General features: G+C 37.9%; 2 protein-coding genes across 2 annotated transcripts in view; both read left to right on the plus strand.

The window, feature by feature from the left end:
- Positions 1 to 10,819, plus strand: part of RADX (RPA1 related single stranded DNA binding protein, X-linked) — an 82,788-nt gene extending 71,969 nt beyond the window's left edge. Inside the window, exons 13-14 of the mRNA XM_035006635.1 lie at positions 1,453 to 1,620; positions 9,610 to 10,819. Coding sequence (XP_034862526.1) covers positions 1,453 to 1,620; positions 9,610 to 9,740 — 299 coding nt within the window. The 3' untranslated portion in view covers positions 9,741 to 10,819. The remainder of the gene's footprint in view (positions 1 to 1,452; positions 1,621 to 9,609) is intronic.
- A 7,393-nt stretch (positions 10,820 to 18,212) lies between these two features.
- RNF128 (ring finger protein 128) overlaps positions 18,213 to 23,594 on the plus strand; it is a 103,385-nt gene continuing 98,003 nt past the window's right edge. The window contains exon 1 of the mRNA XM_035006649.1: positions 18,213 to 18,929. Coding sequence (XP_034862540.1) covers positions 18,524 to 18,929 — 406 coding nt within the window. The 5' untranslated portion in view covers positions 18,213 to 18,523. The remainder of the gene's footprint in view (positions 18,930 to 23,594) is intronic.

Here is a 23,594-nt window from a genome sequence, read left to right on the forward strand (position 1 = left end):
ATAAAAAGCAAAAATAATAGGGTGCCTGGGTGGCTCACATGGTTAAGTGTCTGCCTTTGGCTCAGGTCATGATCCCAGGGTCCTGGGATTGAGCCCTGCATCAGGCTCCTTGCTCTGTGGGGAGCCTGCTTCTCCCTCTCCCTCTGCCTGCTGCTCCTCCTGCTTGTGCTCTCTCTCTGTCAAATAAATAAATAAAATCTTTTAGAAAAATGCACTTGTTTTTCTGTATCAGTTTACAGCTTAACAGGAAGGAATTTGTTTACCTATCATTGACCCAAGCACAGTAGTTAAGAATTGCTATAGCGATGAGTAGAGGAGATATTAAGATCATAGAATCTATAAAACTTGCTGGCTGAACATCAGGGAAGAACAAAAGGAAGGAGTTAAGGATAACCTCCAGGATTCTGTTTTGGGTGACTGGGTAGAATTCATGGGGTTTTCAAGCTGTGCTCTGTATGTTTACCCTTTGTCCAGTCAAGATGGTCTCCTTACTCTGATCTATAATTTTGACTACTCCCTGCCCTGCCTGAAATCCTTCTCTCTGTTTATTTAAATGCTATTCATCCTTTTGTACCCAGCTCAAAGCCTTGCCTCTAAAAAGTCTTCTTTAAAAAAAAAAAAAAAAGATTTATTTATTTTAGTGAGAGAGTATGCAAAAGCAGGGGGAAGGGCAGAGGGAAAGAATCCTCAAGCCAACTCCCAACTGAACACAGAGCCCAATGCAGGGCTCGATCCCAGGACCCAGAGATCATGACCTGAGCTGAAATCAAGAGTCAGACACCTGACTGACTTGAGTCTCCCAGGCACCCCTACAAAGTCTTTTAGATCCACCCTGGTAGACAGTGACCCATACAAAGAGATGACAGTCACAGGCCAGGATTTACTTTGGTTGTTCCCCCATAGCCCCTTTTCTGCTGCAACCTTTTATAGCCCTAAGGGTGAGTAAATGAAGTTTGTATTGCATAATTAAGGACAGATGGGACCTTGTTTCTACCTTCCCTGGCTTTGCTTGAATCATACATCCTTAAGTCCAAATGGCAATAAGGGAACCAATAGTCATCTCTGAATTATTTTATTCTGTAATAGCCCCTGACATAATATTAGACCAAGAAAAATATGCTACATCTCTTCATTTATGTGACCAAGCCATCCTCTGGATATTAAAATTTAAACCTTATATCCATAGGTAAAACATTTTGGGGTTTTTTGTTTTTTGGTTTTTGGATTGCTATTTCCAGCAGTGGTGATAGACTGCACTAAAGTGTCTCCTCTTTCAACCAGTTGCATGTATTCATAAAGTTTTGCACAGCAAAGGGTTTAATCCCTAGCTTTGAAACCATGCATTTACATGTGTGAAGCTATTTGGCACATGTCAGGATCAAACCAGCAAACCTGGCCTCATTAGCCTCCTATACTAACCCACTTTTAACAAAGTGTGGTTTTTCTATACAGGTCTGAACCATGAGATCGCAATTGATGTTGCATTCCTGCCCATGTATTGTCCAGAAGATCTCCGAACATCTCAAATCGACACATTACTAACCTGCATGAATTACAGCTGTGTGTATCCGCAGGATGGACCTGGAAATGACACACTGGCAGGTCCAAGAGCACTTGCAGGTAAGACAATCTCAGTATTCCTTTCACTCAGAAGATAAAATTAATATTGTAAACACTTCTAATCTTAAGATGTGATTATATAAATAGTTCTAGCCTTAACATTCAATATAATTTAAAGGGTTGTTTGGTAAATGTACCCCAAGACTTATAAATGAGAATATATTTTAAATAAAATTGGACAAATTAATGGTTTTTATTCCAGGCAGACATTAAGAATGTTCTCTTATAATGCATTTCTAAAAGTAAGTATTCATTAGATTTAAGTGGTATGCACATGGAGCAGTGCCAATTCGACTCTTCTCTCCTTTTAACTCAGGCGAAATGATCTGTCCTTTCACCTTACAATTGCCTGAAATTTTAAGACCTCCATAGTGTAGTACAGTATGGTTGTTTTCTCTTATAAATGTTTAGTTATTCAAGTGCTATGCAATAAATCCCTTGAGGACTGCTAGGAGTTCACGTAATCCCAATAGTGAAACCCTTCCACCAACTAATTGTTCAGGCTGCTACATAATTTACTGAACTCTATATTATTTCTATATTCCTGTAAAATTATGTATCCAGTTATAATTATCCACTTCCTGTTGCCATCTTTATTTCCGGAGCAGGTAGTAAAGTTTCTAGCAGTTCTCACTGAGCTTAGAAGGATATTACATTTAGGGGCGCCTGGGTGGCTCAGTCGGTTAAGCGACTGCCTTCGGCTCAGGTCATGATCCTGGAGTCCCGGGATCGAGTCCCGCATCGGGCTCCCTGCTCGGCAGGGAGTCTGCTTCTCCCTCTGACCCTCCTCCCTCTCATGCTCTCTCTATCTCATTCTCTCTGTCTCAAATAAATAAAATCTTTAAAAAAAAAAAAAAAGAAGGATATTACATTTAAAAGAGCTTTTAAGACACCCTTTATTATCTTGGGATTTTGTGGTGGATCTTTCTAAGCTGATGAAACTCTTGAGTGTATATTGTTTTTAAACAAGTCTTATGAGGTGTGCCTGCTGATGAAGTAACTTTTGGCAGTAATGGTTACTCCAAACTGAGCTTGAATATCTGATTTTATAAGAGTCTTTTATTTTTTCCACAGTTCATTTTGGAGATGATATATTAGTTGACTTTGCAGTATTACTTCCTACATTGCAGCTCTTTAGACTTCCAGAAAGTCCAGATTTCTTAATTAGTGCCCTAATATATAGTTTAAATATTTGTGTATTCATTTTCTTACTGCATATAACATCTACTTCCATCACATTTTTTCTGCTATGTGTATATGTTATTATTGATATGAAATATCAAGGCAAAATTCTGTTGCTAATGCCAGTTGTTCTCCAGAAGTCACTAACATGGTCACCTGAAAAAACCTAGTATCATTCTGCCAAAGCAGTTAATATTTGAGACATGAAGGGCAAGAACCACTCGAAAAGTGTGGTAATCAAAAGCAAGGTGATTTGTTTCAAATAGAATATGTCCCAAACCATTTGTTGAAGAGACTTTTTCCCATTGGCTATTCATTCCTGCTTTGTTGAAGATCAGTTGACCATATAGTTGTAGGTTAATTTCTGGGTTTTCTATTCTGTTCCATTGATCTATGTGTCTATTTTTTGCCAGTGCCATACTGTTTTGATAACTACAGCTTTATAATATAACTTGAAGTCCAGGATGTGATGCCTCCAGCTCTGCTTTTTCAAGATTGCTTCAGCTATTCCAGATCTTTTGAAGTTCCATATAAATTTTAGGATTGTTTCATCTAGTTCTGTGAAAAATGCTGTTGGTATTTTGATAGGTATTGCATAAAATCTGTAGATTGCTTTGAGTAGTACAGACATTTTAGCAATACCCGTTCTTCCAATCCATGAGTATGGAATGTCTTTCCATTTCTTTATGTCATCTTCAGTTTCTTTCATCAATGTTTTATGGTTTTCAGAGTACAGGTCTTTCACCTCTTTGGTGAGGTTTATTCCTAGGTATCTTATTATTTGGTTTGCAGTTGTGTCGGGGTTGTTTTCTTAATTTCTCTTTCTACTGTTTTCATTATTACTGTATAGAAATGCAACAGATTTCTGTATGTTGTTTTTGTATCCTGCAACTTTAGTGAATTTTTTTTATCAGTTCTAGCTGTTTTTTGGTGGAGTCTTTAGGATTTTCTATATATAGTATCATGTCATCTGCAAATACTGAATGTTTTACTTCTTCCTTACCGATTTGGAGGTCTTCTGTTTCTTTTTGTTGTCTGACTGCTGTGGCTAGGACTTCCAGTACTGTGTTGAATAAACGTGGTAAGAGTAGTCATCCTTATCATGTTCCTGACCTTAGGGGAAAAGCTCTCAGTTTCTTCCCATTTAGGATGGTGTTAGCTGTGGGTTTTTCATATATGGCATTTGTTATGTTGGGGTATGTTCCCTCTAGAACTACGTTGCAGAGGGTTTTCATCATTCATGGATGTTGTACTTTATCAAATGCTTTATCTGTGTCTATTGAAATGATCATATGGTTTTCAGCCTTTCTTTTATCGATGTGATTTATCGTGCTCGCTTCGGCAGCACATATACTATATCGATGTGATTTATCAAGTTGATTCATTTGCAAATATTAAACCACCCTTGCAACTGGGAATAAATCTCACTTGATCGCCCACACACACAGTCTTAAAGAAATACACATAAATGGAATTATAGTAAACATATAGTTCCATAACCGCCTTTTTCCTCTTGACAATGTATCTTGAATAGTTTTCATGTTAATATATAGAGAGCTACTTCATTCATTTTAATACCTATAAATATTTCACTGTGTGGATGTACCAAAATTTACTTAATCAGGCTCCTAGTGATGGGTGTTGAGATTGTTTTCAAATATTTTGGCTCTCGGCAAAGAGTACTGCAATAAATATCTGTCTATCTCTGTGTGTGTATACATAATCTTTGTGCACTTATACATATATCTGTAAGATGAATTCTTGGAAGAGAAGTCACTGACTCAAAGATGTAGGCATTTAAAATTTTGGTAGTACTGTCACATTGTCATCCAAAAGATTTATACTGATTTACACTTTTACCAAAAGCAAGAATGCCACTTTACTCACACCCTTAGAAATGCTAGATATTGTTGTTCTTGTTAAATGTTGGCAGACTGGTGGCAAAAAAAGTTATTATATCACTATTTTCATTTGCATTTCTTATTTATTTCTAAGCTTGAACATCTTCATGTTTGTTGGCCATTTATATTTCTTCTTTCTATGAATTTTATATGCTAGTTTTATTTTTTCCATTTTTCTATAAGAATGTTCTTTTTCTTATTAATTTATAAATTTTATTTACATATTAAAGGAGTTAATCCCTTATTGTGTGTTGCAAATACTTTTATCCTGTTTGACTAAATTTGTTCAATGGGAGGCTTCTTTTGGTATTTTAAGTAATTTTATTTATATGTACTCAAATATATCAATCTTTTATTTTTGTGGCTGCTGGTTTTATGTCATACTCAGAAAGGCATCACTTAGTCCAAGATTATTTCTTTAAATTCAGTATGGGTTTTTGGTACTTTTATAGTTTCATTTTTTTACTCCTATCATTTTTATTATGACAAAATTTACATAAAATTTACCACTTTAACCATTTTTAACTGTACAATTCAGTGAAATTAAGTACACTCACAGTGTTGTGCAACCATCACTGCTATCCATTTTTAGAACTTTTTTATCATCCCAAACAGAAATTCTGATACCTTTAAATAGTAACTCCCCATTGCCCCGCTCTCCCCTGCCCTTGGTAACCTCTGTTTTACTTTCTGTCTCTATGAATTTGCCTGTTCCAGATAACTCATATAAGTGGAATCATACAGTCTTTGCCCTTTGTGCCTGGCTTATGTCACTTGGTCATCCATGTTGTAATATACATCAGAATTTCATTCCTTTTTACAGCTGAAAATATTTCGTGGTATGTATATACCACATTTTGTGTATCTATTCATGTGTTGATGGACATTTGGGTTGTTTTTACCTCTTCGCTATTGTGAATAATTCTGCTATGAATATTGGTGTATGAGTATCCAAGTCTTTGCTTTCAGTTCTTTTGGGAATATACCTAGGAGTGGAATTGCTGAGTCGTATAGTAATTCTGAATTTAACTTTTTGAACAACCACCAAACCATTGTCCACAGCAGCTGCACCATTTTACATTCCTACCAGCAATGCATGAGGATCCCAATTTCTCCACATTCTCACCAATACTTGTTATTTTCTGTTAGTTTTTGTCTTTGTTTTTGTTTTAACAAACCAACCATCCTGAAATGGTATTTCATTTTGGTTCTGATTTGCATGTCCCTAATTATGAATGATGTTGGGCATCTTTTCATGTGCTCATTGGCCATTTGTATGTCTTCTTTGGAGAAATGTATATTCAAGTTCTTTGCCAATTTTGAACTGGATTATTTAGGGTTTTGTTGTTAATATGGCTTAATTTTCACCGTTGAAAATTTTAATCCATTTGGAATTTCTTTTGGTATGGAAAGTGAGAAATGGACCCAGCTTTATTTTTTTCCAAGGGGTTAGCAGTATTTCCCAAATCATTTATTGACTAACGCTTACTGATATGATGTCCTAATTGGTATCATCTTTATGAACTATAGATACACACACACACACACACACACACACACACACCCTCCTCCTCTTTGAACACATTGAGTTAACGTCTCCATTGATAAACACTTCAGAAGCATAACATGATACGGAAGAGTTTTAGCACATGTAAGAAAACAGTTTTATTCTCTAGGTAATCAGGGTTTTCCGTATTATTTTTGCAGGCAGGAATACCGCACTGTGTTACAAGATAGGTTAGATGGTGCCACAGTTACAAAGCCACTTCAAAGTCTCAGTGACTTTTAACACAATAGATGTTTATTTCTTGCTCAAGTTAAACCTGATGCACTAGTTATTAGCTTTCTTCTCAGTGGTGATTCAGGAAGGCAGTCTGCTTCCATCTTGTTGCAGCTTCAGCAGGAACAAGTGGCTTCTAGGGCTGTGTAGGCAAAGGAAAGAAGAAATGAAGGAGATGTTCGCTTTTAATTATGTTAGACTGGAAGTGACACATCATTTCTACTCACATTCTCATTTGCCAGAACTTACTTACACGATCCCAACCTAGCTACAAGGGATGCCAGGACACTTTGGCTTCCCATGTGACCATGAGGAAATGGAGTGGAGAACTTCTACATAGCAATGCCTTTGTCACCCTCACCGCATGCATCTGTGACATTTCTAAAAAAGTAGTTTTTACACAGTTCTAACAATTTAAAGTGAAATGTAGAGAAGCTCATTTTATAGGTAAAAATCCATAGTCCTTTTAAGAGAATCCCTATGTGATATAAACAACATGCTAATTTCATACTAAGTTTTCTTAAGTAGAAAATGATTGTTGCTGTGGTGCCTGGGGGGCTCAGTCATTAAGCGTCTGCCTTCAGCTCAGGTCATGATCCCATCCTCCTGGGATCAAGCCCCGCATCGGGCTCCCTGCTCAGTGGGAAGCCTGCTTCTCCCTCTCCCCCTGCTTGTGTTCCCTCTCTCGCTATGTCTCTCTCTCTCTCTCTGTCAAATAAATAAATAAAATCTTAAAAAAAGAAAAAGAAAATGATTGTTGCTGATACCTGAGTTCTTGCTATGTGTGAGCCACCATTCTAAGTGCTCTACATCCTGAGTATTTAATCCTCACAACATTCTCTGATGTAGTACCAGATGAGCAGTTTGAGAGGTCTTCATTTGCTCAAAGCAAGTAGGCAGAGTCACTCACCCAAACAGTAGATTTACTTACACTTTATGTTGCAGGGACTCTGTAAGTGATTATTTGTAAAAGTCAATTTATGATAACAATTAGAATTATTAAGGTCTGGGTTGTTGCTGTCAGAGTCAAAGCTAAAGATCTCGAAATCTTTCCAAAGCATCTAGGTTAAAGTCCATCCCATTCAAAGAAGGAGAAAGTTATGTAGTTATTTTCTAGATTTGTCGTTATTATATTCACTGTGCATTAGTGAGTTTGAACAGTTATAAACCGTTCAACAGATTTTGTGACATGTCTAGCGGAGGTGGCTTTAATTGTGAAGCTAACAAAGACTAAGCTTGAGAAGCCCTCACTTGCTTCGGTACTGTATAGATAAAGGGGGCTTCTAAATAGTATGCCCTTCAGGCCCCACAAAACCTAGATCCACCACTGGCTTTTAGATACAGTTTTACAGAGATGTAGCCCTAGCATACAAAGGTGGAGAGCACATGCCTCGAGGCCAGACTATAAAGATTCGAATCACCATGAGACTTTGCATAAGTTCCTTAACCTCTAAATGTTTTCATTTTTTCATGCATAAAATGAAGTCTTTGTCATGTGTAGCCACTGGTGTCTGTGATCCGTTAGCTTAGTAGTGGTCAGTTGGTGCTTTGGAAGAGTTTCTTTAAACACCTGGAGGACAGAAAAGGAAAACAAGGACAAAAATGATCTCCAGTTTTTGCCATTGGATCTGTGTTCAGGGCTTACCCAGGCTGTTTACAACCCTGTCTTAGCTTTCACTTCCTGCTCAGCAGAGCCTGCAGATGGTCAGCCAGAGGTGAACAATTGGGAGTTTTTCTCAGGCCTTTCCTGAGCATGCATCCAGCACTGGGCATACATGTAGCCTTCTTGATGCCCCAGTGTACACAGGACCTTTTAAAAAGCCCTTATCCCCCTGCATGTGTCTTTTCCCAACCCCTTCCTCCTCAGGCTTTTTGATCTGTCTATTGCTGGTCCCAGCTTTATACTTTGACCCAGCTGCTCTGGCTAGTTTTTGCCTTCATACGCTTTCAACAAAAGCCACTGGGGAAGCTACCCCAGTTGTGGGAATGCCCCAAATCAGGTGAAACGAAAGCAAGCTCTTGCATCTGCCCTTGAGGGAACTGCCTAACAGGTCCAAACTCACAACGTCTTTGAGAATAAGTTCTGCATCGCACCGTCTGGTACTAGCCACCTACAGCAGGAGTGCGAGCTGCCGGCTTTATGGCTGCTGCTGCTAACAGGGAGTAGATGGGCAATTTAAAATACCACCAACATGGGGCGCCTGGGGGGGCTCAGTCGTTAAGCGTCTGCCTTCGGCTCAGGTCATGATGCCGAGGTCCTGGGATCGAGCCCCGCATCGGGCTCCCTGCTCCGCGGGAAGCCTGCTTCTCCCTCTCCCACTCCCCCTGCGTGTGTTCCCTCTCTCGCTGTGCATCCCTCTCTCTCTGTCAAATAAATAAATAAAATCTTTAAAAAATAAATAAAATACCACAGCGCATTCTTACCACAGTGCAGCAGCTCTTTCTCTATTAATCTTTCCCTTGATTGTTTTAAGTTTTTGTATAGATTCCAGAGTTCTGCCGAAGTTGATCTGAGAGTTTTTTCAGCCTGTAAGTTGCTTTAGTGGAGGGACACAGCCCTGAAACCGCCTACTCCGCCATATACAGTAGTGTCCCTCCCCTGATCCATTTTTGATAAAGCTTCTTGAGAGTATCCAAAGCTAAGTGTTAGTTAATAAAGCTGTTTCAAAGGAAATATACTTTGAAAATAACTTCAATTACATATATGTATTTTGCTTTACGTCTTGTAAGTTTTGTAAAGAATTGATAAATAAATTTCAAAATAGAAAAAAAAAATGATTGTTGTACTCCCTTGAAGTGTAAACAATAAGTTGTTTACTTGGTACCATATAAAGAACCTGGAAAATATATAGACTTACTCTACTCCACCAAAAAGACTTAAGAAGTAAAAATAACTAAATATGGCTTTGGGATACCAGCCCGTATCTGTGTGATATAGTCATTGTTATGTGTGGAAGTTACCATAATGTAACTTCGATGAACGTGTGATAAATTGGAGGGAAGAGGGAGAAGATGAGGGACATTGTTAATGCTATAAGAAAAAAAAACACATCAGCTTATGTGATACTAAATCCAAGTAAATATTTAACTATTTTACAATACTTACCATCTGCTTTTTACTTTTAGGTGATATTATAAAGGCTGTGAGTAAACTGGATAGAGTGCATATCGTCGGTATCTTGGATATCTGTAATTTGGGTAACAATAAAGTAGAAGTCTACCTGCACAGAATTTATAGCCCAACTAATACTTCTTAAAAATTGGCAAGTGAAACGATTACAGGTTATAAGGAGGGCACTGCTTTAAAGATATTCTGTCATTTTGTTGGTAATTTCAGCAACCGTTTTTCGGCAAGAATATTACATATGCTCTAAAGTTATTAAGTGGTTTTATGTTCACCTTGTGTTTGAAGCTAACACACTTCATTTTAAGTTCATTACTGAAAAGTTCATCGAAACAGTTTTTGTGTATCAAGAAAATCTACCTTACTTCTATATATTATCTTGTAATAATTTGTGTTCACTATTCTATTTGTGAAGTGCTTTTATTCTCAAGCCTCAGCCGAAGGCATCCTGACTTACAAGAGTAACTTCTCGTGAATATTTAACATCCTTCCACTTTTATTCACCTATAGTGGGAAATTCTGAATTGCTAATTTGAAGATTAAATTCTCCTAAAGTGGTCAACCTGCATTTTTCATGACTGTGGTGGTTACTGTCATTTTCAAAAAGCACACATGGATTGTTACTGTCCAGTTGCCTTGGTCCTTAGTTTGGTCAGCTGTACAATGAGTGTGTTAAATTGTCTTAAGACTTTCCACTCTTTATTGTGACTTCTTATCCTTTGACTTTCTAAATGTTTTGACCAGTGCGTGAACTTAAAAGCCAGAGAGGCTACAGTAGGTCTCTATTTTTGCTGTATTCATTTGTAGTTTTGGTACATGTAATGTGAGTTTAAATAGTGAAATTTTATCTCATATTAACATTTTAAGTGTGCATATTGAAAATATAAAACAGAGACTAAGGGGATTTTATTCTGGTTATCTGTTATACTTCGTTTTAACTGTAAATCGCCATTCCACATTTGCGAAGCCTTGTGGTTGACAATTATGTGGTTAGATGACCAAAATGACCATCACGAGTTAAAAAGTATTCAGTGTCAAGATCAATCTGAATCTAGTTAAGCAATTACCTTGTGGGTTTTCTTCTAGCCCTATGGTTCTGTGACTTCATACACTATATATTTTAAATGTTTGGGGCAGCTCATGAATCTAAAGACAGATGCTGTACTTTGTTCATAAATGCATTCAGCCTTTTGTTCCTTATAATTGTGTTTAAATGTTAATTAAAATAGTGAATCCTTCTTGTGTTAAAATTTTGAGTGTATTATTAAAGTTAAAAAACACAATAACTTTTTTGTTCTCTTGTCTCATTTTTAACGTATTTGGTGGCCCTCCTCCATATTTTTTGGCCAATAATAGACCTACATATGCTTGCTAAATGAGCCAATATGATTCTTCCCTATGGACTGAAGACTTGTTTATCAAATGGAATCTGGGTTTCTGTATTAAGCCATTATAAACTTTAAAAGGCAGTTCCATTTTACTGACATGTAAATGTTGAGAAGGGAAATATTAATACTTACATGGCTATTGACTAAAAACCTCAGGTGAGATTTCAAAGCTACACACTTTAACAGGTATAATTTCTATTCTCATATTGAATGAGAAATATGAACAATTTTTGAAAATTTAGGATCTTTAAAAACAACTTTCCTGGCAATTTATTTTATATTCTAGAAGTGTTTCTATCTAAATTTGGAGTTACATTTCTGTGTCCACATTTCTGGTTGTTGTAAAATGGGAGAGCTATGGTAGCATTTCCTAAGAAAAATACCAAACTACCATCAGAAGAACTTACCTACAAGTGACAATATGTGTTCATTAATTCCAAAGCCACACAAATATATTACTGTGATGTCAACTTCAAATTAAGGAATCAGTTAGTAAATTATGAAATATTATATAATCTACTGGAGAACCACAGTCTCTCTCTTTAGATGGCACATGAGATATGCACATTGAAATCCTGTAGTAAGCTATTAAAGAAAGAATGTGAGTATCTGTTCTTCTGCTATTTTTATTTCTTTATGGAATTACCCTGCATTCATTTCATTCATATTAAGAAAAGGACTTTTAAGAAATGACTGTCACTCTTATTTGATGACGGTAATAATGTTTGATATTTTTAGCTGTACACTCTCTGCCAATACGGACATAGGTTATAACCGATTCTGTTATTCCAAAGGCATTTCTATGGTTTATACTGCTTGCTGTTTCACTGGTTTGCTTTTCAGGTACATTTTCTTCTTTTTTTCTTCCTTAAACATTGCTACCCAAGAATTTGCAGGTACACTGATGGGAAGTGAAATATGTATTATTCAGTCCTCATTATTTTACTTTTTTTAAGATTTTATTTGTTTATTTGAGAGAGAGAGGAGAACACAAATGGTGGGGAAGGGCAGAGGGAGAGGGAGAAGCAGACTCCCCCGCCCAGGGGGTTGCCCAATGAGGACTCGATCCCAGGACACCGGGATCATGACCTAAGTGGAAGGCAGATGCTCAACTGACTGAGCCACCCAGGTGCCCCCAGTCCTGAATATTTTAGTAATCAACTGCTTTTAGTAAAGAAATTTTAGGAAAAAAGGTTAAAAATTGAAAAGCAAAACCAGATTTGGGTATTATCTGAAGATTCCAGTTCTTCAAGATTATCTTTGAGTCAGGTCATATTATATTTGTGTCTATTGCCCAAAATAGAAACATTATATATAAACTCATCTCTTGGTCCAGGTCATCCCACTCATTATGTTATCTTCATTCTTACATTATTATGTTGATGCCACTTCTAGCCCTAAGTTTTTGTTTTCCTTTACAGTGAAGAAATAAAATGTAGATTTTGAAGAAAACACGTTTAAAGCTAGCCATGGCTCTGTCCCTAAATGCCTGAGAAATTTTATGGAAAGCCACTGAAACTGCTAGGCCTTAGTTTCCTTATTTGTAAAATTTGCAAAATAATGGTCCCATCTGGCTCTATGATTCTTTGGGTCTATTAATAAAGGTCTATTAATACAGGTATTAGAACACTGAAAATGTGTTTGTGTTATTTTTATGTGTCTCATGAAATGTGGTTTTCTATGAAGAACATTTTAATATAATTAGACCATTTATCAATTATAGCAGCTCATTATAACAAAAAAACAGTTGAAATTTTTTCATCCCAGGGTTTTTTGGGTTTTTTTTTTGTTTTGTTTTGTTTTTTACTGCTAGTGTTCTTCCTAACTTGTTGCCTTTTCAGCGATAATATATTATTTTTTCTCAAAAGAGAAATCTGAAATATTTTAGCTTCTTTTTAATGATATGCACATCTTCATTGAAAGTCAAGCAACCCTTTTTAAAGAATGTGAGTACTTCTGATGCTATTCTGAGATGATTGCATCTGACTCATACATAGTAGCTTAGGATCTAGAAGTTGCCCCCAAGAAGGTTTTAATATCTATTTTGTGGATGGGGAACAAAACAATAAAAGACTAAATGATTTAATGTAAAATTGTCAAAGCAATTAAATTAGAAGGTTAGGCTTATAACTCCAAAGTCTGTTTCTTTAAGCTCTATTTTGCACCAAAGTAAGATGTTTGAATAAGGGTAACATTTCACATAATATATCAGATCACTGTGAGATAAACTTCTCCAAACCCTGGGGCTCATAAAATAATAAGCCAAACTATTGCAACATATATCCAAGTGTTTGAATGCTCACTCTGTGGCAAGCACTAGGTTGGCACTAGGAACACAACACAATACAAGCAAAAACACATGGCCCCTACTCTCATAGAGCTTACAGTGTTGGGGAGGAGAGAGACATTCAAAAAATTGTACACATAAGTGAGCTAAATGCTGCAAAGGAAAGTTATGTGTTTTATATTAGAGCTTTTTGACAAAGGAAGCCAGGTTTGGGTGGGGGGCACTGGGAAAGTTTTTCCTGAGAAAGTGAATGTGTGTTTGAAGACTTGAATGAGAACTGATATGGCTAGAGTGCAGAAAGTGGGGTGCAAGAGGAGACAAGCAAATAGACCAAGGCTCTTGCAGGCTATGCAGAGCCTTGTAGGCCAGAGTAGAGATTTTAATTTGTATCTTCAGAGCACTGGGAAGCCATTATACGGTTTATGACCAATATGCACCATGATTCAATTTATGTTTTAGAATGGTCATTGTCTCCTGGAAGGAGAATGGATATAAAGAGGTTGCTAGAGACTGTTAGTGGACCCTAATAACTATTCTCTTCTATAGTAGTAGATCTGTCAATTTTTAGCTGGGCACATAGCTACCTACAATAAAGAATATTTTCCCCTGGTTCCTTTGTTGCTAGATATGGCCTTGTGACTAAGTTCTAAGTTCAGAAGTGAGCATAAGTGATCTGTACAATTACTGAACCAATTCTTCAAAGGTTGTAAGAGAATGCTCTTTCCCTTTACCCCCCTTCCCATTGGCTAAAATGTGAGCCTGGTGGTGAGACATCTTGTACCTTGCAGATGAAGAGCAAAATTCTAGGGATGTGAACACAACCAGCTAGTAGGAGCCTAGATCCCTGATATTGTGGAACTGCCATACCAGCTTTGTACTTTTTACCTGTTTGGGCTGTTACATGAGAGAAAAATAAACTATCTTGTTTATGTCACCACTATTTTGGGTCTCTGGCAGTCCAACCTGTATACTACTAATGCAGGGGGCAGAAGTGAAAGCAAGGGGACCAGCTCGATGACAAATGAGATTGGGAGCAGATATAGTCCATATAAATTTCAGAGTTAACATTAAAATATAGATTCAGGCATCTTGCCCAATTCTAATGAGCCAGTTCTTAACAAATTCTCACTGAAAGAAAAAAATTTTAACACTCACAAAATTCTTCCCCTCCCCCCTCAAAATCACAAAGGCAATTTCTTAGTTACCAAGTAAAATGTAGATGACTTTCATGTATCTTTGCTGTCATATGGTCCTAGGCATATTTGACTTTGGACATCGAGTGATTCTGTAATATCAGATCTCAGTTATTTCTTTTATTCAGCTTAGGCTAATATTAAAATTAATTTTTATTCCTTTTGAACATACACCAAGTTGGAGTCACTCAGCCCAGAACTGGAAGTTTGCTATGAATAATCAAGGGTTACCTGTATTCTATTAGAAACGCAGCTGTGCTTTCTCATCTTTCAATGGTGGGTTTGCCATAAATGTTGTTCAGTAATATGGAGAAATTTGAAATGTTCCTTGCCTAAGAGATGAACAATTCCCTTCTCTATGCCTTTATTAATATTATGTACCTTTGCTAAGATATTTAATATTTATTAAGGTACAAGTAATCGAAAAGGTCCAGGAATATTACATGTTTGAACAATACTGTATAGCAGTGGTTCTCAAACTTGGCTTCATATTGGTATTACCTGGCAAGTTTTAAAAATTACTATGCCTAGGTGTCATCCCCAAGTTTCTGGTTAGTGTAGCCTGGGCATCGAGGTAATTAACAGCTCCCCAGGTGATTCTAATCGGCAGACAAGTTTGAAAACCCCTACTATATAGTACTGTTTAAAGCACTTACCAGTTTTATCAAAGCTCAAGCTTTACCCAATACTTTGAACTTACCTCTCCTTCAGGTGCTACAGCTTCAGCTACTCTCGAAGCAGTTTCATCATGAATTGTGCTGAAAAGAAGGAAAAATTAAAAACTGATAGTTTCTAAGGGCGCCTGGGTGGCTCAGTCGGTTAAACATCTGACTCTTGGTTTCGGCTCAGGTCATGATCTCAGGGTCATGAAATCGAGCCCCGTGTTGGGCTCCACGCTCAGATCGAGTCTGTTTGAGATTCTCTTCTCTCTCTGCCCCTCCCACTTGTGTGCTCTCTCGCTTGCTCTCTCTCTCAAATAAATAAAATCTTTAAAAAAATTGAGAGTTTCTGAACAACTTTTATTTTCAGAGTTCTAGCATATCAGGTCTGGAAAAGACCTTATGGGTAAATAAATTCTAATCCAACCTCTTTTATTGTGTAAATGAAGAAAAAGTCCCAGAGAGGTTTTTATTTTTGAGGATGTAATAGTAGCTGTTGTAGAATCAGCACTTGTGCCAACTTCGGGTTTGCAATATACTTCAAAAATGTTCAGACTTCTACCTAAAGTACAGACAAACCTACAAATACAGATTGTACCATATGTAGGCATACGCTATATAGATAATACAAATACAGATTGGAAGCTGAAGCACAACGAGGTTGAAATAAAATGACGGTGGCAAGTCTGTCAAAACTACAACTAGATCCTGTACCATTTTCATCATGTACAACTTTACGATTTCAAGTTCTTAAATTGTGAAGTGCATAAGAATTACCTGGAGAGCTTATTTAAAATGTGAATTCCTAGATATTTCCCTCAGATTCTGATTCAGGATGATTGGGGGTGGGACTCAGAAATCTTCATTTTTAATAAAATTTCAAGTGAGTATAATGTAGGTGTTCCACAAACAAAACTTTAGGGGCACCTGGGTGGCTCAGTCAGCTAGGCGTCTACCTTTGGCTCAGGTCATGATCTCAGGGTCCTGGGATCGAGCCCCTATGTCGGGCTCCCTGCTCCTCAGGGAGTCTGCTTCTCCCTCTCCCTCTGCCACTCCCTTCCACGTGTGCTCTCTCTCTCAAATAAATAAAATCTTGAAAAAAAAAACTTTAGAAACACTGAATAAGTACTAGACCACTCACACCCCAGCAAATTACCTTAAGAAAAATTACATTGGTGGGTGTTTATTATTCTGGAACTAATTTTACTTAATCGCAAATTTTTAAAAATCTAAGATTATCTTTGTAAGTTACAACTCTCTCTCTCTCTCTCTCTCTGAAAGTCATATAAATGCACCTATGTAGAAGATGTATAATGCTGGTTACCATATGAAGTCATGCACTTCAACCTTCAGAGCAATTTTAAATAGTTTAGTAAAATTATCTTTAATGCCCCAGCACTGCCACAAAATGTTACAGGAAAGTTGTCATTTTTAAGGCCTGGAATGATTTAACTTCTACAAAAAATATAATGTGAAGATTTGAAACTATTAAGTTACCATGAACAAAACTTAACTTCTAATGGATTTAGCTAGTTTCTCACTAATCTGTTTTTAAACTATTTCATGAAAAGTTTCTCCTTGAGAAGCGATTTAATACCTGGTAGGAAAAGTGAAATAAAATTTCTAGGACTTGACTAATTATTTGCATGTTGCATGCTAATGTTGCATTTATCAGAGATGTCTATCGGCAATCAGCAAACTAACGGTTTTAGCAATAGTAACACTTGCCTTTTCAATTTGACAGTTTTCTTTGTCCATTGAGGACAGGCTTTATTATGAGTTTGAACATTGAAATCATAGTCTCAATAGCAAAATAATAAACTATTTGTGTTTACTTTTAAGTAGACCACAAGCTAATACACCTAGACCTTTAACTTTCCAGTTCAATTCCATGAATAATTATTAACTGATTACTATCTGTAAGGTGTTTATAATAAAAGGTATTGTGGAGAGGGGATACACAGGTGAGTAACCGACAGCTATAATAGGATAGAAAGGTTAAATCGGTAGCGTGCGTCTGTTGGGATTTATTCATCAGTTTCTATTGCACATTTCCTGAACTCCTCCCTTCTGCTGAATAGTGTTACTGTTCATTCCTACCGCAGGGTCCACTCCAACGCTGTTATCTCAGATGCCTAAGGATAGACAAGAAGTAGGGGAAGAAATATCTTCATTGATTATCTCGTTCAACAATGTCTCCTATTTTCCTATTTTCTGTTGTCCTGTTCCCCTGGCTCTAGTAATCTGCCTGGTTCCAGACTACTTCCCTTGGACTTCAGACCACCATTGTGCCTGCCTTCCTTTTGACCTGGTGTCCTCGGCTTCTCTGACAGCCTGATGCCTGTTTGTCTCATTTGCTGACTCTTAGCCCAGATTCCTGATATCTCTATCTTGTTGTCCATTTATCTACCTCTTCACCAGCCCTTGGCACATATAGCAATCTCCCTAGTCCGGCCACTTGCCCAGACCGGTTGACCCCTCAGCAATACATATCAGTTGCACTCCTGATTAAAAGCAGAGCTTACAATAAAGGAAGTGACAAAATAAGTCTGCCTAGACATCTGAAAGCACTAGAATTAAAAAGACTAAATATTCACAATTAAACCTTGACCAATCTTCTGTTACAGCATAACACATGGGACATAAAAATTAATGGAATGCAGCTACTCAGGTATCGGGCAATCAACAAATATTTGAGTGCCTACCATGGGCAAGGCACTGTACTTGAAAGGATCCCTAGCCACTGAAATATGTTTACTTTTCAACGGATAAACAAGGTGGCAGAAGATATTCCTTGGGGAGCCTGTTAAGAAAAATTCCACAAAGAAATAAAAGGCAGAAAGGCTATGAAACCAATTCTACTCCTACCATAGCAGTTAAACTTCTGGATCTTAACTCCTGGCTGAACTGGTTGATAGCATATTTCAGCAGGGCTTGGAAAACCAGTTTGTTTTAGATATTCTGAGAGAGGTGACTTTCAGCCTCGTCACGTGGGATTCCCAAGAGTCCAGTTCCTCATTCCGATCCACTCCATGTTTATGAAATTGCATTAGCTGGCACATTAAGAAAAAATCTCAGTGCAGGAAGTCATCCAATCCTGATAAGTTGACATGTAGAATAAAGTTTATGGTGTTATTTATTGCTAAGGTAGTCCTGGTTAAAGGTTACGTGTGTACCGCTGGAGGAGGGGCAGGCAAGGGAGAATGTAGGTAACTAAAGTGAAATAGAGCTGACGTATTCAGAGCTTACGTTGCTAGAGGTGAGATCAGTTACCTACTCGCAACTGAAATTTCAAACTTCTGCTTAGCAGGGACCTGAGTGGACAAATGGTGACTGATAGTTGGAAATACCGGCAGACATCTTAAGTTTTATGTTCAGATGAACGAGCAATGAACCAGGAGAATAAGTCCAGTTGTTTTTGGCTGCTTGTAATTTTTATCTTCTTATTTAAAATCACAGCGTCTTTTTCAATGAATGCCTATGTGACTGTGACTTATTATAATGAAACCAGCAACTACACTACAATAGAGAGGTGTGAATGTGGTGTTTATGGATTAGCTTCACCAGTGGCTAATGCTATGGGGGTGGTGAGCATCCCTAAGAACAATAAGTACCAAGCTTGTGACTACAACACTGAGTTTACTAATACTAACAGTCCCTGGATTGCGCTGATAGAAAGAGGTAATTGTACATTTTTGGAAAAAATTCAAGCAGCAGGCAGAAGAAACGCAGATGCTGTTGTGATTTACAATGTTCCGGACACTGGCAACCAGACGATACAGATGGCCAATTTCGGTAAGTAACGTCCGAGTCCCAAAGAGGGTTTATGTCTTTGTTTATCTTAAAATGGTATTTCCATCTAGAATTACTCTAAGATCTGGCAATGACACTGTAAAACAATTTAAATTTTTTTTTTTTTTTTGCCCAGCACGACCTGGAATCTCTTTACTATTATTACTTAATATTTGTGATTAATTTGCTCCAAGGACAAAAACAATTCATGAAGTGATCCCTATTTTCTTTCATGAGTTTCTTAGTTGTATTAGTTTGCTCACTGTTTATTACATAACTGCTTTTGAAGAAAACGTACCTTACCTACGAACATTAAAGAAAACAAATATTTTATATCCATTTTCAATTTGTGTTTTTCAGTTCGATTCATTTTCTTAGGCAGAAAGGATTGTACGTATTCAAGTATGCAGTAACTATAAAACTGATTAATTATTATGAGTAAACAATAGCATATTGTAAGTGTACAAAATGTTTACAGAAATGAGAATTCGACTATCTGCTGTGTATGAGATTTGAATCTGTTTGTGGGACTAATACATATAAAACTACTCCCTAAGAAAAATTATATATTGGAAAAGGCATGGTAGAAATAGGATCACACTGAAATTTACATCAAAAGTAAAAGTTTCCCTTAGAAGTATTTACTTAGGACTTCATAAGTAAATATAATCATCTAATTTATTAACTTCATATTGGAATTTACTTCCGAGAATTACTGTTTTTATTTTATTTGTTTTGTGAAACAATGCCACTTTCCAAGTAAATGGTGTTTAAACTAGTAAAGAGCTAGATTTCTTGGGCGCCTGGGTGGCTCAGTCGTTAAGCGTCTGCCCTCGGCTCAGGTCATGATCCCAGGGTCCTGGGATGGAGTCCTACATCGGGCTCCCTGCTCTGAGGGAAGCCTGTTTCTCCCTCTCCCACTCCCCCTGCGTGTGTTCCTGCTCTCACTATGTCTTTCTCTGTCAAATAAATAAATAAAATCTAAAAAAAAAAAAAAAGAGCTAGATTTCTTACCCAAGTTTTCTATACTATGGGCAAGAATGGGTATTTCTAGCCCCAGATGGCTAAAGAAAAAAAAAAAAAAAAGGTAAGAATTTCAAACAGGGTAAGAGCTGCAAAAACACAGTATCAGGATAACTGGTTATCACCACCAAACTTGGCCCCTGAGGAAATTAATGTAAATTCAACACATTTCAGAATTGTAAAAGAGAGAAAATCAAATTTGTGTTAAGAATAGTAGCGATTGGAACATGCAGGTTATACACATGCAATGGTTTAAACACCATGCAATATGGCAGCTTAGTACTAATGTGGGAAAACTAAGCTGCTTGTTTCTCTGGGTATCAAAATGCCAGGTAAAGACGGTCTTTTCAGCAGTACAAAATCATCATAAATGTACAAAATGCCACTCGCTAACTTTTGTAATATATCCTGGATGCTCCCAGAACTCAGGCATTCACACTTTTTTCTTTTGGAGTTCAGAGAACTCCAGAAGCCTTCCCTGTGTATTCCTACATTTTTACAGGTGACTTTTATTTTTGTAGAAATAGAGACAGACTTCTCATGAAAATCAGAAACTAAACCTGTTCTAAGGAACCTACTTCCCTAATGTTTCAACTTGGATTCTGAGTGCTCTAGGTTTCCTTTTGCATGGACCATCGCCTTGTTTTCACCCCCCTGCTATTTTTTTTTTTTTAAGATTTTATTTATTTATTTGACAGAGAGAGACACACAGCGAGAGAGGGAACACAAGCGGGGGGAGTGGGAGAGGGAGAAGCAGGCTCCCTGCAGAGCAGGGAGCCCGATGTGGGACTCGATCCCAGGACCCTGAGACCATGACCTGAGCCGAAGGCAGACGCTTAACGACTGAGCCACCCAGGCGCCCCCCCCCTGCTATTTTTGAAGTATAAACAGTACCAAACTAAATAGCAGTCCGGTTTTCAAAACTTGCTTTGCAACGTGCAGTAGGGGCCAACGTCTAGTGGAATGTGGGGACCCAGCCACTGATTTGAAAAGATTTGCCAAAGGTCTTACAGTAAATCTCGCCAAAAGGCATGCACACAGTCATCTGAACGTCTGACTCCAAGCAGAGTATTAAAAACAAGGCAGTTACATTTAGCATTCGATATGTACTTCCAGCGTACTCAAGGATACGTGATCAAAAACATTTTTTAAAACTACTGCATTGTCCCTCTTTTCAAATAAGTGCATTGAAAAAAGAGAGCATAATGATAGTCATTGTAATAGTTTATATTTGTTGCCCTTTACTATATGTCAGGCACTGTTGTTGGGCCTTTATTTTATTTTTTCACTTCTCCTATTACCACTTTATTTTTTTTATTTAAATTCAATTAGCCAACATATAGTACATCATTAGTTTCAGAGGTAGAGTTCAGTAATTCATCAATCTTACATAACACCCCATGCTCATCACATCACATGCCCTCCTTAATGCCCATCACCCAGTTACCCCATCCCCCCACCCCCTCCCCTCCAGCAACCCTCAGTTTATTCCCTAGAGTTAAGATTCTCTCATGGTTTGTCTCCCTCTCTGATTATTGATCTTTAACATTCAATGTTCTCAGCCCTGAAGAATTAAAATTGTAAGTTTAGTGTTTTGCAGTTATAAGACCTGTCAAGTAGCGTGTTATTGGAGTTCTCCCTTCCTAGAAATTTCCCTTATATAGAAATTATTAGATGATGCAGTCAACAAACAGTGAAGCAAGTGTGGATACAAAAACTCTATGATCAACTTCTAGACCATTAAAGACCCAGTCATTATTTTGTAACAGAAGCCAAAATGGTGTGAATTTTTGCTGTCTTTTCATTAGTGTTCTGAGTTTTGGGTTTTTTTTTTTCACTTTTGTATTATTCTTTTTTATTTTTTTAATTATTATGTTCAATTAGCCAACACATAGTACATCATTAATTTTTGATGTAGTGTTCAATGATTGTTTAAGCACAGAGGGTGGGGCAACAAATCCTCCTCCTCCTCCTCCTCCTCCTCCTCCAGAACCTCCCGGCTTCATCTCCATCACCTCATCTTTTATCACCCCTAAAAACCACCTTTTCAGAAAATCACACTCTGGCCCCCTCAGGGCTGTAGCACCCTTTCCTTCCTGCCCTGCTCCACTTACCTCTGCATTCCTTCGGTCCCATTTTTCCATGCTGGGCCTTGGGAGCCTTTCCACAATGTTGTGCCTCCTTGCTTACTGATGTCGATGCCCTCTGACCAAAGACCACTAGGGGCAGACCTGTCATCGGAAAAGTTATGTTTATTATTTACTGCAGCAAAGGGAGAGTGTGCACCATGGGACACCATGGGTCACATCAATAAGAGGGTGGTAGAAGGGACTTAAAGGATTTGGGCTTGCTTTCGATGATCTGGACGAGGGTTTAGGGAAGCAAGCCATTTACCAACCATCCCAGCTCGCCTGAGACTGAAGGATTTCCTGGAATGTGGGATTTTCAGTGCTTAAACCAGGAAATTCCTGGGGAAACCAGGCTGAGTCAACTACTCTAGCTGATTTTGTTCTTGGTTTAGAGGCTATCAGAAAGTGGGGGCAATTCTGCGATTGGATTTCTAAATCAATCTTCTCTCTAAATGGGGAAGACTGACCTGAAGCTAGAGCAGTAACTGGTAAAGAAACAACAGTCACTCGTGTTAGCCAGGATAGGAGATGTTTGGTAATTTTTGTGGGTTGGACACTTTTCATATTTTGACTATGTTCAGACATGATGGTGGAGTGGTCTTATTTTTGTCTTGATCTGTCATGGTCGCAGAGCGACCTTCCCTAATGTTGATGTTCTGTGAGACTATGTTCAACAAGAAAACACCAAGGCCCACTTAATAGTGGCAGGCTGGGTCCCAGATGTCAGAGGCTGCTTGTCTCTTTCGCACTGACAACACACTATGCCGTGCCTTACTGTGGTACAAATACATTCTCCTCCCACCGCCCACAACCACCGCCATTTTATATTTCTGGGCCTCCTCTTCCCCTCTAGGCTGCCTTCAAAGTCCCCAACAAACATAAAGGATGCCTCTGCACTCCTTGCCTCTCATGGTTTCATGACGTGGGTACAGAATGTCCTTACGCCTGGGCCCAGTCTATTTATAGCCTCCCTAGTAGCAGGCTTCTTTTTTCTGAAGCGGACAACTTCGGTCTGAGAAGAGCGTCCACTGAGGAGGAATAATGGATAGCCTAATGCTTGGAGGTGAATCTTTAATTCAACGTTGTCCAATTTGCAGTCTGTTTTGACTTTGCCCTTTGACGGTGTTGGAAACAGGAGGATATGCTTATGGTATCCTTAAGTAATGATGTAACGTCTTAACAACACTTTCCAAATGTTCCAGACATCCATCCCATTCTGTCCCAGATATGCAAGAAAAATCAAGAGGCCCATTATGAAAGTCTAAAATTTGGAACCTGTTAAGTACTTACTGGATAAGCAAACAGGTCCTGAAAGTGAACTATGCTGTTAATAGGTAAATTGCCTTAAGAAATGCTTAGGTTTGAATGCAGTTTATTTCAGCCAGGTCAATAATCTGGAGGGGATAAAATGGTTCTTACATTTTTATCATTTCAACTGTGTCGAATGAAGGGGATCTCAGGGTAAGGTTTGAAGCATTTCAGAATCCTCCAATCTCATCAATTCCTGAGCAAGTAA

This window comes from Mirounga leonina, unplaced genomic scaffold (genome assembly GCF_011800145.1).
Source record: "Mirounga leonina isolate KUSES-001 unplaced genomic scaffold, KU_Mleo_1.0 Mir_101664, whole genome shotgun sequence".
In the NCBI taxonomy this organism is placed as follows: Eukaryota; Metazoa; Chordata; class Mammalia; order Carnivora; family Phocidae; genus Mirounga; species Mirounga leonina.